Source organism: Lactuca serriola, chromosome 6, assembly GCF_051521515.1.
Source record: "Lactuca serriola cultivar US96UC23 chromosome 6, Lser_US96UC23_V15, whole genome shotgun sequence".
In the NCBI taxonomy this organism is placed as follows: Eukaryota; Viridiplantae; Streptophyta; class Magnoliopsida; order Asterales; family Asteraceae; genus Lactuca; species Lactuca serriola.
Genome location: NC_136413.1, coordinates 177211506 through 177228243, shown reverse-complemented (window position 1 = coordinate 177228243; position 16738 = coordinate 177211506). Strand labels below are relative to the sequence as shown.

At 32.4% G+C, this 16738-nt stretch overlaps 2 protein-coding genes and 1 pseudogene across 2 annotated transcripts; 1 reads left to right on the top strand and 2 right to left on the bottom strand.

Annotated features, from left to right (window-relative positions):
* Positions 1–6261: 6261 nt before the first annotated feature.
* Positions 6262–7395, bottom strand: LOC145060436 (uncharacterized). Its single transcript, XM_079008101.1, has 2 exons — positions 7095–7395; positions 6262–6956 (listed from the first exon to the last, which is right to left on the bottom strand). Exons 1-2 carry the CDS (start codon positions 7393–7395, stop codon positions 6262–6264), a joined length of 996 nt encoding a protein of 331 aa, XP_078864227.1.
* An 87-nt stretch (positions 7396–7482) lies between these two features.
* LOC145060435 (uncharacterized) lies at positions 7483–8915 on the bottom strand (annotated as a pseudogene).
* Positions 8916–12695: 3780 nt separating this feature from the next.
* Positions 12696–15436, top strand: SNRK2-8 (Protein kinase superfamily protein). The gene is made up of 9 exons (XM_079005287.1): positions 12696–12965; positions 13089–13163; positions 13590–13691; positions 13788–13841; positions 13938–14030; positions 14353–14445; positions 14571–14675; positions 14762–14860; positions 14949–15436. The coding sequence occupies exons 1-9, from the start codon at positions 12846–12848 to the stop codon at positions 15222–15224; spliced, it is 1017 nt and encodes a 338-aa protein (XP_078861413.1). The 5' UTR covers positions 12696–12845; the 3' UTR covers positions 15225–15436.
* The last annotated feature ends 1302 nt before the right edge of the window (positions 15437–16738 follow it).

The following is a 16738-nucleotide window of genomic DNA, read 5'->3' as shown; positions in this document are numbered from 1 at the left end:
GCCAGTGAGCATTACCTGTTGAGAGAATGAAAGAGAAAGCGAGGAAGATGAAAATTAAAACAGAAATGGATGAAACGATTTCGTGTTTTTGGGGTTCTCGGTGAACATAAGAGAAGATGGTGGTCAATACGATCTAATATTGGAAGTCGTGATGGTTTTAACTGGTGGTCAGACGGGTGGATGGTGATGATGACATTGATGTTTAATTGTGGAGTGATGGCATTGATGTTTATCTGTATGTATATATGTTGAAAAATGGGTGGAACGCAGTGAGATTGGATCAATCAGAGAAGGATAGAGATGAAGCTTGATGTCGTCGGAGCCACAACAAACCCTAATTTCGATTAGGGTTTCGTCGTCGTTGCTATGAAGATCCGATTAGGGTTACCGCTGAATCGGAGTGAATGGAGATGATGGGTCTTGTTGCTATCTCTGACTTCTGATGTTCACCTACAGTCATTATCACACCCCTTTTCATATCTATGAATCACAAACGATGTTCTCTAGACATTTCCGTCTTCATTTGAAAATATAGATGTGTGTTTGTGTGAGAAATAGAATTTGAAAACTCCATGTGTTCATATGATTTAGAAGTGTGTATCTGTGTTCATCATATATGAATTAGGGAAGATGAAGAAGTGGATGAGGTGAATTTCTTTTCCGAGAGAGAGAGAGAGAGAGAGAGAGAGAGAGAGGTGGCCCCACTTTTTTAATTATTAAAATAAATAAAAAACAATTAGATTTTAAAAATTGAAAGAAAATGAAAAATAAATACCCCAAGGGTATTACAATAATTTCAATTTACCGAGGGACCAAAAACACAATGAAACTACCTCAAAAGGACTACCAATCCAAAAAAGTCGTGGTTTGGACTAAAGCTCCAAAAAAATGCATACCACAGGAACCATTTTTGCAATTTTGTCTTTCAACTATTAGCCAAATTATAAGTAAAAAACAACCGCTATTTCTATAGTTAAGCCAACAAATTATTCTTTGAACATTTTGCTTGTTTAAAACGTAAAAGTCTACCATATGGATATGGAAAATGGCCTCATAAATGGAATTTTGGAAGAAGATGTTTATGCACCCCCTCTCATCTTTGAAGATATTGGAAAGCGATATTAGAAAAAGCCATAAAGCGATATTAGAAAAAGCCATATACTGTGGAGTCTAACAAGCAGCATGCATATTGTAAGAGTCCTCGTCCTTGTCCCTGTTGGGAAGTATTCATCAAAGGATGCATATACATGCACCATCTTGTTTATAGGAAAGGGCAATCAAAATTGATGTTTGTATTAGTGGACTCATTACGTATTATATTTTGTATTGTTCCTACTTTAGTATAGCCCATATGTAATGTATGTTAAGGCCAAAGGCCCTCATATTGTAATCAGGGGTTTATATATATATATATCGTTTAATGAATGAGAAGGATCGTGAGAAAATATTTTATTAACATGGTATCAGCCTAACCCTAATAATTTCCTTCTCAGCGTCGGGATAACTTCTTCTCTTCATCTTTTTCCCGATCCTCTTCTCCCTATCTTCATAATCACTCTAATAAACCCTCCTCTACTATCAACATTAAGAATGTTGTTGCCCTTGTCTTAGATCTTGATTGTATGAATTACGATTTGTGGCGTGAATTGTTTGAAACCCACTGCATTGGCTTTGGTGTCGATGATCACCTTCAACCACGTGTTGAAAAACCTGCACGTCTGACCCTAACACCCCGTTCCCGAGTCTCATTTAACGGGGGAAGTGGAGAGAAAGGGAGGGAATCGGAGAGGAAAAGTAAACCATCGTGTTCCCGAGTTTTTTTTTGGAATGATTTAGGAAGAAAAGAAAGGAAATCAGAGGAAAATCTTCCCTCCTAATCTTCCTCCCAAATTGGAGAGATTTGGAGAGAAGAGAATCAATGATAAGGATAACAACACACGGTTAAATAATCATTTCCTTTCCTTTCCTTCGGACTCGGGAACACGAAAAAGTTAATCATTTCATTCCCCTCCCTTTCTTTTCTCTCCATATCTTCCTTCCCTTTCTTTTCTTTCGTTTAATGAAACTCAATTAAACTCGGGAACAAGGCGTAAGGAAAAAGTCACTGACAGTTGACACAAAAGAAAGGAATCAAATTGATTCCATAGTAAAATCTTGGATCTAGAGTACCTTGTCTCAATCACTTCTGCATGTGATATTGAAAAAGAAGACATCTGCATACGTTCTTGACAACAATGTTTTTTGGATTAATACATAATGATTTGTGCAAAGAATACTCTAATAGTATGTTAAAAATACATGTCATAGGCATGATCATGGATAATTTATATTTTTTATGGGACCTTAAGTCAATCAGTTTGATGATGGAACCTTAAGAAGTCATGGAAATTCAATTCACGAAGAAAAATGTTAATCTAATCATATATCATGGTATTGTTGGATCTCTATGAATTTGAACTATTTACAATTAATAAAATTTTTGATCTATTTACCACTAATAAAATTTGTTTTGTGTTCAAGGGCGGAGGCAAGAATACATAGTAGGTGTTGCCGATGTTGAAATAGGTGTTGCTGACGCAGAAAAATAGGTAAAACAAAAAATCCATTTTTTTTCACTACGGACAGAAAAAATAGGTATTTTCAGTAGGGATGTCAAAAAACCCCGAACTCGATTAACTCGACCCGACCCTAACCCGAATAAGGTAATTAGGGTCGGGTTCAATAGGGTTAGAATTCCAAATCGGGTTATTCGGGTTAACCCGACAAACCCGATTTGTAGTTAGGGTTGGGTTTAGGGTTGATTTTTACAAAAAAATCGGGTTTCGGGTCAACCCGATTTGTAGTTAGGGTCGGGTTTATGGTTGATTTTTACAAAAAAATCGGGTTTCGGGTCAACCCGAATAACCTGATTAGAAATTCACAACCTTTACATATTCCACTGCTCTTTACTTGAACTATACAAAAAGACTACAAATCCTTTGAAAATGTAAAATTTTGTGACTCTAGAAGCATACGAGGGTCAAGTAACTCTCATTTGTGAAGTTGAAGTCCAAAAAGATATAAAACCTCCACATCTCAAAATTACTAGAGCGGCTGAGAAAGTAAAGATTTTATTTTGGTAGTTATTTCTACTTTAAACTAACTATAAACATGAATAAACTACATGATGTTGATCGCTAACTAGAGATTGAAAGTTCATCTATTTAATATTTATAATGGAAGAACTATTTTAGCTATTGTGGTATGCATGTTTTCTCGTATGTTGTAATAACCATGAGGTCCATGATCTTTTATTTTTAATTTGTTTCAATTTGTATGCATTCTTGATGTTAAGAAAATAGTAAAAAAAATGGTTTGGATTTATATCAGATTGCACTCTTGAAAAAAACCATATATATTATGTTTAAATTAAGTGTTTAGTGTATTAACCCGACTAACCCGGCTAACCCGACCCTATTAACCCGAAACCCGATTAACCCGAACCCGACCAACCCATACCTTAATAGGGTCGGGTACCGGGTTAAATTATTTTTATGAAAACCCGACTAACCCGACCCGTTTAACCTGAAACCCGATCGGGTTGACCCGATTAACAACCCTAATTGTCAGTACCATACCGGGACACCTACTAAAACTGTCCCTATTTGTGCTTAAATTGACATTGGCATTGATTACCATCACTTAGATATGATATATTTTTTTTCAGACATGTGACTAATCATTATGATATTTATGATATTTTTTTTCAAACATGTGACTAATCATTATGATATTCAAACAACTCAACCTATGTTACTTGTGTTAAGCGAAGATGTTGATAATATATATGCGGATGATATGTAGTGGATATTCAAATTATGAGAAAAATGTTATTCTAGCTGTATATCATAGTATTATCATATCTATACAAATTTGATTTATTTATTTGTGCTTAAATTGATATTGTCATTCATCATTTAGGCATGTGGTCGTTTTTTTTAAAATATGTCACTAATCATTATGATCTTCAAGCAACTTGAACTATTAGTGTATTTTATATCGTTATGATATAGTCTTATAAATGAATATATATATATATATATATATATATATATATATATATATATATATATATATATATATATATATATATATATATAAGTCTTTATTTTCTTCACAAAGTATTTTTGGAGAGACAATCTTGGGTTTCACTCAGAACCGGCGTCCCGTACAACGATGACTCAACACATCCCTATCTATCTATCATCATCGGGATTCGACTCTGAGGAGAAGTGTCAGTGTATCTAACACAATCTTATAAGTGACTATATATGTTGAAATATCCTATCTTTCTACAATTTTTTTTTTTTTTTTTTTAAAAAGACTATCTTATGTTTCACATATATTTATATATTTACATCTTGAAATAAAAAAATATTTTGCTTTGAAACTTAGACAAATGTCATCGATGATTTTATATCATATAATCATATCTAGGCCGGTCCTGAGGAATTAAATATCCTCAAAGGCCCGTGACGAACAAGAAAAAAAGGACCCTTATCGTTATTATAAGCTGTTATTTTTAAATAACAATATATAATAAAAAAAAATTAAGTCCTATATGGCTGCCCATTTTGCCCCTTCAACACCCATATGATAATACCATTTTTGAGTTTGAGTAATAACAATTCAGTTACCACCCAATATTTATTGATATTCTTGAGTCAATATCTTGGCACATGCCTAGTTTTTGTCATTTTATTAGAATCTTGTTTTTATAACACCGGTCCGTCTTAATCTATGTATTGCATTTAATACATTTCTTTGATCATGACTCATGAATAAAATCCTCCCTTTAGTATTACCATATTTCAACATCGTTTCACGAAAAGCTAATTTGATTCGATGGCAATTTTAACGATTATAATTCCTTGAGTATATAATGAATATTTTCTTTTTCAAGTATTTATGCTTGTTTGCTTTTAGATCTTTATAACAATATCATATATAAGAGTGATAGATTACATATAATCAAATTCAATTGTGCTAGAAAAGATTAAGGTCGTTAGAAGTTCATATATCTCCACTTTCACTCATTCACAACTTTAGTAATTAGTAAGAAAGATCTACCTTATCTACCTTAATAAATGAAAATGTTATTGCCACTTGTCATTTTCTTATTTAATTGGCCACATGTCATTTTATCATAATTTTGAAATATATTTATTTTCCACTTGTCAATTACTTCATTATTCATTTCCACTATATCATTAATATGGTTTCCATAAATTAAACCTACTATAATAACTATTAATTTCAAATTTGAAATTTGAAATTTCAATTTCAATTTCAGATAAATTTACACTTAAAACTTTGTATTTAACATTTTATTATAATAACTCGTTTAGTATACGAGTCTAACAATTAAACACATAATTTTAATTAATTTAGTTTTTGGATGTTTTTTTCATAATTTTCACTTATTTCATATTTCAAATTCAAATAAACCTCATATTTAATATTATGTTTTAATTAACCCATATAATATACGGGTTGCACAACTAGTAAGGTAAATAAAACTAAATCAAGTTAACAGTAATTTATAGCATATTAAACGATTGTTATTCTTCATACACATATAATATAAAGATTGAATGATAAAAAGAATACCATAATAAATAAACAAATTCTTCAATCATGGTGGGTCTTGTTCTCGTACGTTCTTTCCAACTAGTTGATTTGTCTCGTAGGATACCACCTACTTTTTAACAACTCCCACATGTTCCTTTAGATTCATCATAAACTAAATAATCTTTAAAAAAAATTCCATATATTCTAAAAAAAATAATACATTAAATATATAATTGCTTATATTTTTTCTTTTAATAATGTTATATCCTTGAAAATTATTTTAAATAGATGATTAATTATACGACGATAACTCATAAGAAAACTTGACATCACTTACTTTTTCTCTTTTGACCTTTTCTCTAATATGTAGCATTCAGGGCCGGTCCTAGACAATTTGGGGCCCGGGGCCAAAATAAAATTGGAGCCCTCATAATGTTTTTTTTTTAATAAGAAAAAGAGGGCGGCACCTCCAAAAATTTTATTAATTAAAAAAAATAATACAATTGAAGGCTGGGGACTCCCACCTATGGAAAAAAAGACTTCGGGACAGGCCCCGTAAGCCAAACAACCTAGCAACTATTAATACAAAACAATAAATAAAAAAGCCAAAACATGCTCTAAACCAAAATACATAAACATATCAAAGAAAAACTAAAGAAATTTACATTTACGAGCTTTTTTAGATGCAAAGTAATCAATTATAGAATCAAGTTCAATATTATCCAACAAATCTTTTTCAATGCATAACATAGCCAAACCATTTAATTTTTCTTGTGACATTGATGATCTCAAATAATTTTTTAATAATTTTAGTTTTGAAAAATTTCTTTCTGCTGATGCTACAGTAACTGGTACGGTTAATAAGATTCTATATGCAATACAAACATTTGGATAACAATCTTTACATTTGACAAACTCTAAAATTTCAACCGATGACATAACAACATTTGGCAAAGTTTTTTGTAATACTTTAAGTTCCGTCAAAAATTCATTTAAATCCACATCACATAAGTTATTATGAGTAAACTTATTTACAAAAACAGCACAACTTTTTTTAAGTTCAATATCATCCAATGACTTTAACCTTTTTGAATCATATAAAAATCCAAAAATGTTTTCAAAGTTTGTTAATTGCTCAAATCTACTCTCTAATGATGCAATTGCCACATCAACAATATATATAAAATACTCGATTCTAAATGATTCTTCGGGTGATAGTAATTCATCTTCACAATTAATTTCATCAAATTGTTTTTTTCTAGTAACTTGGCGTTTTTTTGGGAATATAGGTTCAACTTCCATATCCGATGCAATGGCCTTAGCATTATCAATACTAATGGCATAACCTTCATTTCTATAATTTTTAAAAAATGTTATCATATTTTTTAATAGATCAATTGTGGCATCAATACATATAGTTTTGGTTTGCATTTTTTTACTAACTTTATTTATAGCAAATAAAATATCATACCAAATTACCATACCAAGTAAAAAGTCATAACTTTCAATAGCATTAACTAAACTTTCAGCTTCACTTTTAGACTTTGCATCATCACATGATGAACTTAATTCTATCAAGGAATCCCTTATATGAGGAGCTTGAAACCTAATGGCTTTGACACTTTTTATTCTACTCTCCCAACGTGTATTAGATAAAGATTTTACCGTTAAGTTAGGGACTTTATCAAGTAATATTGACCATCTTTTGGTTGAACTAGAAAATAATACAAAAATGCGTTGCAAAACTCCAAAAAAAGAAATCGCTTTGGCACAAGAATGAGCCATATCACTAACCGTGAGGTTAAGACCATGACAAGCACATGACATAAACAATGCTTTTGGATTAATTTCAAGTAATCGTTTTTGAACACCTTAGTGTTTTCCTTTCATGTTAGAACCATTATCATAACCTTGTCCTCTTACATCATCAATATTAAGACCATAAGATTTAATTGCATTTAATAACTCATTAAAAAGTCCTAAACCCGATGTATTTTCTACCTTTAAAAATTCTAAAAAAAATTCTTCAACTTTTATTTTATTATTAGACATGTTCACACATCGAATAACAAGAGTCATTTGTTCTTGATGGCTAACATCGGGGGTGCAATCAAAAATAACAGAAAAATATTTTGATTCTTTTATAATAGTAATTATAGAATTTCTAACATTATTAGCTAAAATAGAAATGATTTCATTTTGAATTTTGTGTCCTAAATAATGAAGATGAGTTTGATGATTTTCTACGTGTCTAACATGTTCTTGCATTATAACATCAAATTCTGCCATCATTTGAATTGCTCCCAAAAAATTACCATTAGATTCTTGAAAAAGTTTTTCGTTACAACCTCGAAAAGCCAAATTATATTTTCCCAAATATTTAATGACATCAATTATTCTTTTTAAAACTTGTCTCCAACGTTCTTTTTCAGTTAAAACTTTATTTTGCAAATCTTTATCAATTGTTTTATTCTTATCAAATCTTGCTATTAGTTCATTTCAAGAATCCATACAAAAAAGATGTTGGGAACTATTTTCATGTTCTTTAAGTCTATCAAAAAGATGTTTCCAATCATTAAATCCATCATTTGCTAAATAAATTTTATTAACATAATTATTAGGTTTAAACAATTTACAACAAAAACAAAACACTTTATCAACTTTTTTTGAGTAAATTAACCATATTCGATCTATTGTGTCACCATTACTTAACTTTCTAGTATAAGAAGCATAAGAAAAATGTCTAGATAGATTATCTTTAGGATACACAAAATTTGATTCTCTTATTGGCCCTTTTTCAATCAAAATATCTCTTAAGTTATTATCAAGATTATCCCAATTACTAGGATCATATATATCTAAAGGTGGAATAAATTGTTCATTGTTATCATTCATGACATTTTCATTCTCATTCTCATTTGAAATGTTAACATTTTCATTATTGACATTAACATCTTCATTATTAATCTTTTCATCATCAAAACCAACATTTTCATTTGAAACTTTTTCTTGAGAAACATTTTCATTCATGACATTATCTTGCTCATTAAAAATAGTTTCATGTGTGAGATTATCTTGTTCATTTACTTGTACATCAGCATAACTATTTTTTTTTAAAAACCTATGCATAGACCCTTTTTGAGTTTTATTATCTTGTTCAATTTTTTGTTTTTTCTTTCTTTTTTCACTTCCAGACATATACTTTCTAGGATGCATATTCAATAGAGTGATAAGAGGCAATGATGCAAACAAACAACAAGCACACAGTGACACAGATAACAAATAATAAAAGATTAGAGTTCGTGTTGTTTGTACCTACTGTTGACTGCTGATGCAGGTAAACTGTTGATGCTGTGAGCTTTTAAATAACCTCTAAGCAACAACTGGAAGTGGTAAGCTGCTGATTCTCAATCCTCAGATTCTACATAACATAAAATTATGAATATTAGATTCATAAAAAATTAGAAAATCACAGATAAATAAGAAATTTGAATGCTAGAAATTAGAACAATAGAACAATAGAACTTACAGATAAAATTCTGTGATAAATAAGAAACTTGAATGCTAGAAATTAGAACTGTGATAACATTAGGGCTTGATTTTTGGCATGACCGCATGAATGTTTGGAGATTGCTGTTGAAAACTTTGAATTGTGACAACTCACGGCTCGTCGACTCAGTCTTCTAATCTTCTGTCTCTTCGTCTGTGAGGACTCACGACTCAGTGGTCACAAGTCTGTGAATCTGTCACAGTCTCACAATTGAACTTCAAAATCGAAAAATGATCGGTAGAAATCGTGATTACCGAGAAAGAAGCGAAGGAGAAGAAGCACTGAATCGCCAAATTGGAAATTAGAAAAGGGAGAATTGGGGAATAAATAACAGATCGATTCAAATCATTCAATTGAAATCGAAGAAGAAATATAAGAACCTGATTATTATTGAGACCGTTGCAGCGATTGCTTAACTTAGAATCCGGAGAAAACGTTTCGATTCCATAGCCGATCTTAATTGCGCCTTGGAAGTCGGCATCTCTAGCAGTCTCGCTCTTAGCACGCAGTCGTTCCCCATTCCGCTTTCCGCAATTCCTCCCGTTGACCCGCTTTCTTTTTGGACTTTTGTTGGCGTTGATAAGAATTAAGAAACAATTGTTGTATTGGGCTTCAACAATCAAAGTCCAATAAGCTTAAACCTAATGGGCTAATACTATACAATTAATATAAGACATATAAAATGGGGGCCCTATGGCATTTGGGGGCCCGGGGCGGTCGCCCAGCTTGCCCAGGCCCATGGGCCGGCCCTGGTAGCATTATATATATATATATATATATATATATATATATTTAATCATAGGTTTCCTGCATTTGGGAATCAAATATAAATGCAATGTAAAAAAAGTTTATGAATAAAATTATGAGCTTTCAAACCACTTATTTTTTTACTGATCAATTCTAAAAAATTTAAAAAAATATTTATGTAAAACAAGTCTAAAAAATGTAAAAAAATATTTATGAAAGCCGTTGTGATATTTTTGTAGTACAAAAATGGTTTCCTAATAAGTTGACGATAAAAGTTTAAAATGTAAAACAAATGTTGAATTTCATAAATTATTTTTAAAACAAGAAAGGTTTAAAAAAAGAAAAAAAATGGCCATTTTGTTGTTTTTTATTAGGCATAATGACGAAAAAACCATTATATTTGGTCTCTTTTTTCTATTTAACCATTTAATTTTCATTTTTGCTAAAAAACCATTTATTTTTGGATAAAAGTTCTATCGCGACCAATATATATATATATATATATATATATATATATATATATATATATATATATATATCATGAGTTAATTATAAATGTTAAATTTTTGTAACCATTTTAAATATTATTTATACAAACTATTTTAAATATACGACTTTCGTTTAGATCACAAAACCACTGTTCCCATCGACACAACCTCCTCTACAAAATATTTTAAATATACGACTTTCGTTTAAAATATTTTAAATATACCACTACCACAAAACACTACCACAACCCGACACAGATTTTAATCCATTTTAAATATACCACTACCACAAAACACTACCACATGCACAACCACAAACGGTCGTTTCTGATTTCGAACCAAAATTCGTTAAAAAAACTCAGCCCACTCGAGCAGCAACTAAAAGAAAAGAGAAGACGGAGGCTAAAGGTTGGGAACCCCTAGAAGTGTTAGTGTTGGCACAATCTTGGATCGATATTTCAGAAGATGCGTCGACTGGAAAAAACCAGAAGAATGACCGCTTTTGGATTCACGTTTTACATAGGTTCCATAAAGGAATGAACCGTGAAGAATACCGTTTAAAACATCAAGTGTACTCGAAATGGGGGGGGGGGGGGGGAAATGAACAAGAAAATCATGTTGTTTAATGATTTGTATACCAATATGAAACGTCAATAGAAAAGTGGAGAAAACAATGATGTGATTTTGAGGAAAACGCTGAAAATGTATCAAAAAGAAAACCTAAAGGCTTTCAAGTTTATTGAAGTTTGGAATTTTGTGAAAGATAACAAGAAATGACAAAACATCAAAACATCAGACGAGCATATCGACAGTGGTTCAAAATGCAACAGAACATCTGAGTCCGACCATACTACATCAGATGCTCGTGTTTAATTTGATATGAACGAAGATGAACTTGTTCCAGTTTCACCACCTTCCCGACCAATGGGAAGAGACAAAGCAAAAAGCAAAGGCAAAGGCAAAGCGTCGGATTCAGACAAGTTGAAAGAAATGGGGGCCGACATGAAGGGTATAAACGATAGAATGGACAAGATTTTGCAAATGGTTTCTGAAAGAGACCTTCGGAAACAAAGGGACAACGACATGAGAGTACTATCGATGGACGTGTCGAATATGACCGGGGACGGACTTCTAGTTATTTTGGCGATGAAGGAGGAAGTGAAAAAACGTTACGCAAATCGTAGTTAACTTCTAGTTTTTTTTTCAAGTTTTTAATCGTGTGGTGTTCTTTTTTTATTTTTTATTTTTTTTTTATTTTTTTAAGTTGTAGGTTTTATGTTTCTAATTTCCTTTTCTAAATTTTTAGGTTTTTTTAAGTTAAGCAATATATGACATTTTTATTTTTAATTAATGAAATATTATCTTTTTTAAAAAAGTTGTAGGTTTTTTTAAAATGAAGTTTTATTTGATTAATTATTAAAAAGAAATACGAAAAAACAAAAAGTGTGGCACCACTTCTTGGATGTGGCAAGAAACCACACTTATGTGGTAAAAAATGATGTGGCGCACATGTGACAGTGAAGGGAGTGCGGTTTCGATGACACCACTCCCTCAAGTTAGAGATGAGCAAAGGAACCGACCCGGCTTGAACCGGCCCGGGAATCGAACTCGGTGGAAAATAGGAACCGAACCGGACCGCCGGTTTCACCGGTTCCGGTTCCTAGCAGTTCTTACCGTGTCTTCAAATGTTGGAACCGATTTTCGAAAAATAGCAACATACGGTTTCGGTTTTTGCCGGTTCTACCGGTTCCAGTTCTGACGGTTCCGGTTCCTACCGGTTCCCGGTTCCAAAAATTCACAAGAATATCGTCCCGGGTCCCGGCTCGATCGGTTCCATCGGGTTCCGGTTCCGTTACCGGTTCCGGCCGATTTCCCGGTCTATATGCTCATCCCTACCTCCAGCCTAACACCCAGAATGTGGTGAGGTTTATCAACCCGCTATTTACGAATTATAGTACACCGTGTGGCCTTCTACTTGTGATATGCTAAAATGTCAAAACATAAACTTTGAAAAAAATATAAATGGTTTTTCTTTGTAAAATAAATTTTATTTTTTAAGTTTAAACAGAAAAAAGTTTAAAAATATTTGTCTAATAATATTAACCTTAAAAAAAAATATAGATCATGGAAAATATCAATTTTGGGTTGTAGTGGATTACAACTCCTCAAAACTCAAAGCTCACCTGGTTAAGACACGCATAGGGTGGTTTTTTCATCCAATAATAGCAAGGTATGGGTAGTATAATATGAAAGAGATGCTTCGTTATACCCATCAAGATTTCTATATATAGCAAGTGATCAGTCAAGTCTTCTCTCTTCTTCTTGACCCATAACACACTTCACCTACCAAACCAGTAGAAATTTCCATTATTGCCTGCTCATATCTCACTTATCATTCAAGGGTTTGTGAATTTGAATGATTTCAGTTTCTTGACTGACTTTGGGCAAAAATGGAAAGATATGAACTTGTTAAAGAAATCGGGTCGGGTAATTTTGGAGTAGCCAAGCTTGTTAGGGACAAGATGACAAGAGAGCTGTTTGCTGTCAAGTTTATCGAAAGGGGCCAAAAGGTTCTCTTTTTATCTTCGTAAAGTTTTGATCTTTTTGAATCTTTTGATGTTATTATGCAGTTGATGTCTTGATTCGAAGCGTAACGCTTTCTGGGTTTGATCAAGATTTTTGAAATTTTGCAGATTGATGAACATGTACAGAGGGAAATTATGAATCACAGATCTTTGAGGCATCCAAATATTATCAGATTTAAAGAGGTTACTTTTTAACTGCGTTCGTTTTTTTGTGTCGGAGCTGTGTTTTCAATGTTTGTGCCACTCTGCTTCACTGAAGTTTACTTAACTGCATTGCTTTACCCCCTTATCCTAAAAAGTCAAACTTTGACTTTAAAGGTTCAAAAGTTCACATGGATTTTGTAAATTGTTCATCTCCAAAATCTTTCTGTTATAGATCTTGACTTTATTTAGTTATTTTCCTTGATGCAACCAGTTGTTATTGAATTTTGCTAATTGCATTCAGTAATTTTATTGTTATCGTTCCATTAGTACCAAAAATTAACCTCCGATAAAAGATTCAATGTTCAAACAAAGCAATTTTCAAATTCAAATAACATAGATTTCGTAAGAATTTCTATTCGATATAATTTTATATGAAAGTACATTGCAATATTTTATATTTTTCAGGTCTTGTTAACACAAACTCATCTAGCGATAGTCATGGAGTATGCAACTGGAGGAGAGCTTTTTGAGAGAATATGCAATGCGGGTAAATTCAGTGAAAACGAGGCAAGTTTCTTTACAAATCACCGAATTCTTGAATTACTTCAAATATTGTTACCCTTTTTACTAAAAAAATACGTTTTTTTTTCTCTTACTTACCAGGCAAGATTTTTCTTTCAACAACTTATATCAGGAGTTAGCTATTGTCATTCAATGGTATAATATATAGATGAACTCCATTTAAGGCTTTTCTTTCTATACACAATATTATCACTTCTTTTTTAGTTCTTGAAAATTTGATGCATTTTGCAGGAAGTTTGTCACAGAGATCTTAAGCTTGAAAACACACTGTTAGATGGAAGTGCAGCTCCTCGTGTTAAAATATGTGATTTTGGGTACTCAAAGGTATAAATTTGTTAAATTTTCATTTTGTGGGTCCCTCTCATTTATCTTTAAAAAGCCGCATAATGTTTCTGAAAGGAATGGAATCTGTCAAAAGAATTGGAATCTGGCAAGAAATGGAATTGAATTGAATAGTTTTAAACTTTAGACTTGCAATTAAAATTCTTATTTCTAGTTAAGAAAAAGAAGAATAAAATTGAATTCCGTCCATTTGGTAAAACCCAACATGCCATGGAATGGAATCTTGAATTCCAATTCCTTTGACGGATTCCATTCCTTCCAAAAACATTTTTCATACCAAATTCTTGTGGTTTGTGTAATTCAGTCATCGGTTCTTCATTCTCAACCAAAGTCAGCAGTTGGGACACCTGCTTACATTGCACCCGAAGTTCTTTCAAGAAAAGAATATGATGGAAAGGTGATTCATTCCTTTGAGTTTTTAGTCATTTATTCAACACAAAGTCTTCTCTTTATATTTTTACAAGCAACTTTTTATAAAACTCGGGTTAATTCCTTTGTTAATCCTTGGAATGGAAATTGTAGCTTGCAGATGTTTGGTCATGTGGGGTCACTTTATATGTCATGCTAGTTGGAGCATATCCATTTGGAGATCCAGATGACCCAAGAAACTTCCGAACAACCGTTTGTGTGAGTAACATCTTAACATATTAAAAAATTAAAAAAAAAACATTCATTTTATGGAGTTTGATTAAACTTGGTTTGATTTATGATAGAGGATACTTAGTGTCCAATATGCAATCCCGGATACGGTTGAAATTTCATTGGAATGCAAGCATCTTCTTTATAGGATATTTGTTGCAAATCCTGAGAAGGTAGAACTTTTTTATAAGCCGAATAAATAATCTTGTCAATTCACCCTACTTATATGTAAATGTTCTTATTTTATTTATGTTTGTGTAGAGAATAACAATTCCAGAAATCCAAATGCATCCATGGTTCTTGAAGAACTTGCCAACAGATTTGATGATTGGAGGAAGCTCTCACAATGGGAATTCAAATGACACCTATCAAAGTGTTGAAGAAATACTTTCTATAATACAAGAGGCAAGAACTCATCCTGGGATGCTTAGTGATGGATCACCACAGCTTCTTGGTGATAGTATGGACTTTGATGACTTGGATGATTCAGATATCGAAGATATAGACATAAGTGATGATTATGGTTGCTCATTGTGAAAAGGATAACAACAAATGGAAATCATTATTAGAGTATAACTTGTGAGTTCTTATGTGAACTTGTATGCTGTAATAAGATCATAATAGTCGTCTTTCACATGCTCGATTGAACATCTTGTAAGCAAATCCACTGAAAACTTCATGCAACGACCAAAAATGCATGTATAATAGTATATGATATATTATATATATACATCATATTCTTCTTTATAGATTTAGTGTTGTTACATCAAGCCAATAAGATCATATCTTAACCAATTCAATATCAAATTAACATAAAACATAAAGTACTTGGAAAATCTGTCCGTAGGATTAAATGATGAACATAATGCTATTGTTGATTATGCTCGAGAAATTTATATTCCCATCGCATTTTGTTGTTGTATCTCCATGGAAATTTACAAGTATTTTTATGGATGGTGTTTTTGAGTAGGAGAAAAATGGTTCCCTCAACTTGTACTAAACAACGGTTAAAAGGAAAGGAGACCACATTAAGGTATTTAAGATTGTTACTTCCATCAAGTAGCATTCAAAATAAGTAAATGGAATAAACCGTAAATATGTAAGATACATGAAACACATTACATAAATGGTCCTAAAACCATAATTATGGGTAAAAGATAAAACCTACGACGTGCAGAGTTATTAGAACATTAAAATATCCCATAATAGGCCGTCCATGACTAAAAAGGATTGTAGCACTCGTTTCCGATAACCATAGTTAGGTATGGTGAAGATAATATGGTCATAGCCCGATAGCCGATAGGGGAGACGTTAATAATTGATTTGAATTGTTAATCTATATTGCATGTTTTAAGCCGTAAGGTTCCTTATGTAATACGTATGATTTGTTCTATTCTCCTTTAATGTAACATCCCTTAATGTCATGTACTCATGTATCAAAATATTGTGCACTTTGGGTCACGCGACACGAAAACTTCCCAAGGGGTCATCCATTCTAAAACTACTCTCGCTCAGGCAAACATAACTGCAAGAGTTTATATGGGTTTTGCTACTCTCACAGTCTTAAAAACACATTATAATAGGGAATGTATCAACACCTCTTATAAGACAATGCTTAGTTCTTATTCTCAGTTGATGTGAGATCAGGGATCCCTCCCCCACCACCCCTCTCTATGAGGTTCGACGTCCCTGTTGAACACATTGACTCGTGTCTACTTTGGGCCACGAAGCACGAAAACTTCCCAGGGGGTCAACCATCTAGACATTTCTCTCTTATGTGCAAGCTTAATTGTAGAGTTCTTACGGATTATACCTGGTCTCTAATATCATCTGTAACATCCCCTAAGGCATGTATCACAATAGTGTCCGTTTTGGGCTACCCGACATCAAAACTTTCCAGGGGTTCACCCATCCTAAAAGTACTCTCGTACCGGAAAACTTAAGTTCAAAGTTATCATGGGATCTTATACCCTCATGGCTTTAAAAACCCTTTGTGAAAATGAATGTATCACCTATACACATAACATAATATTGTCTGTTTTGGGCTACTT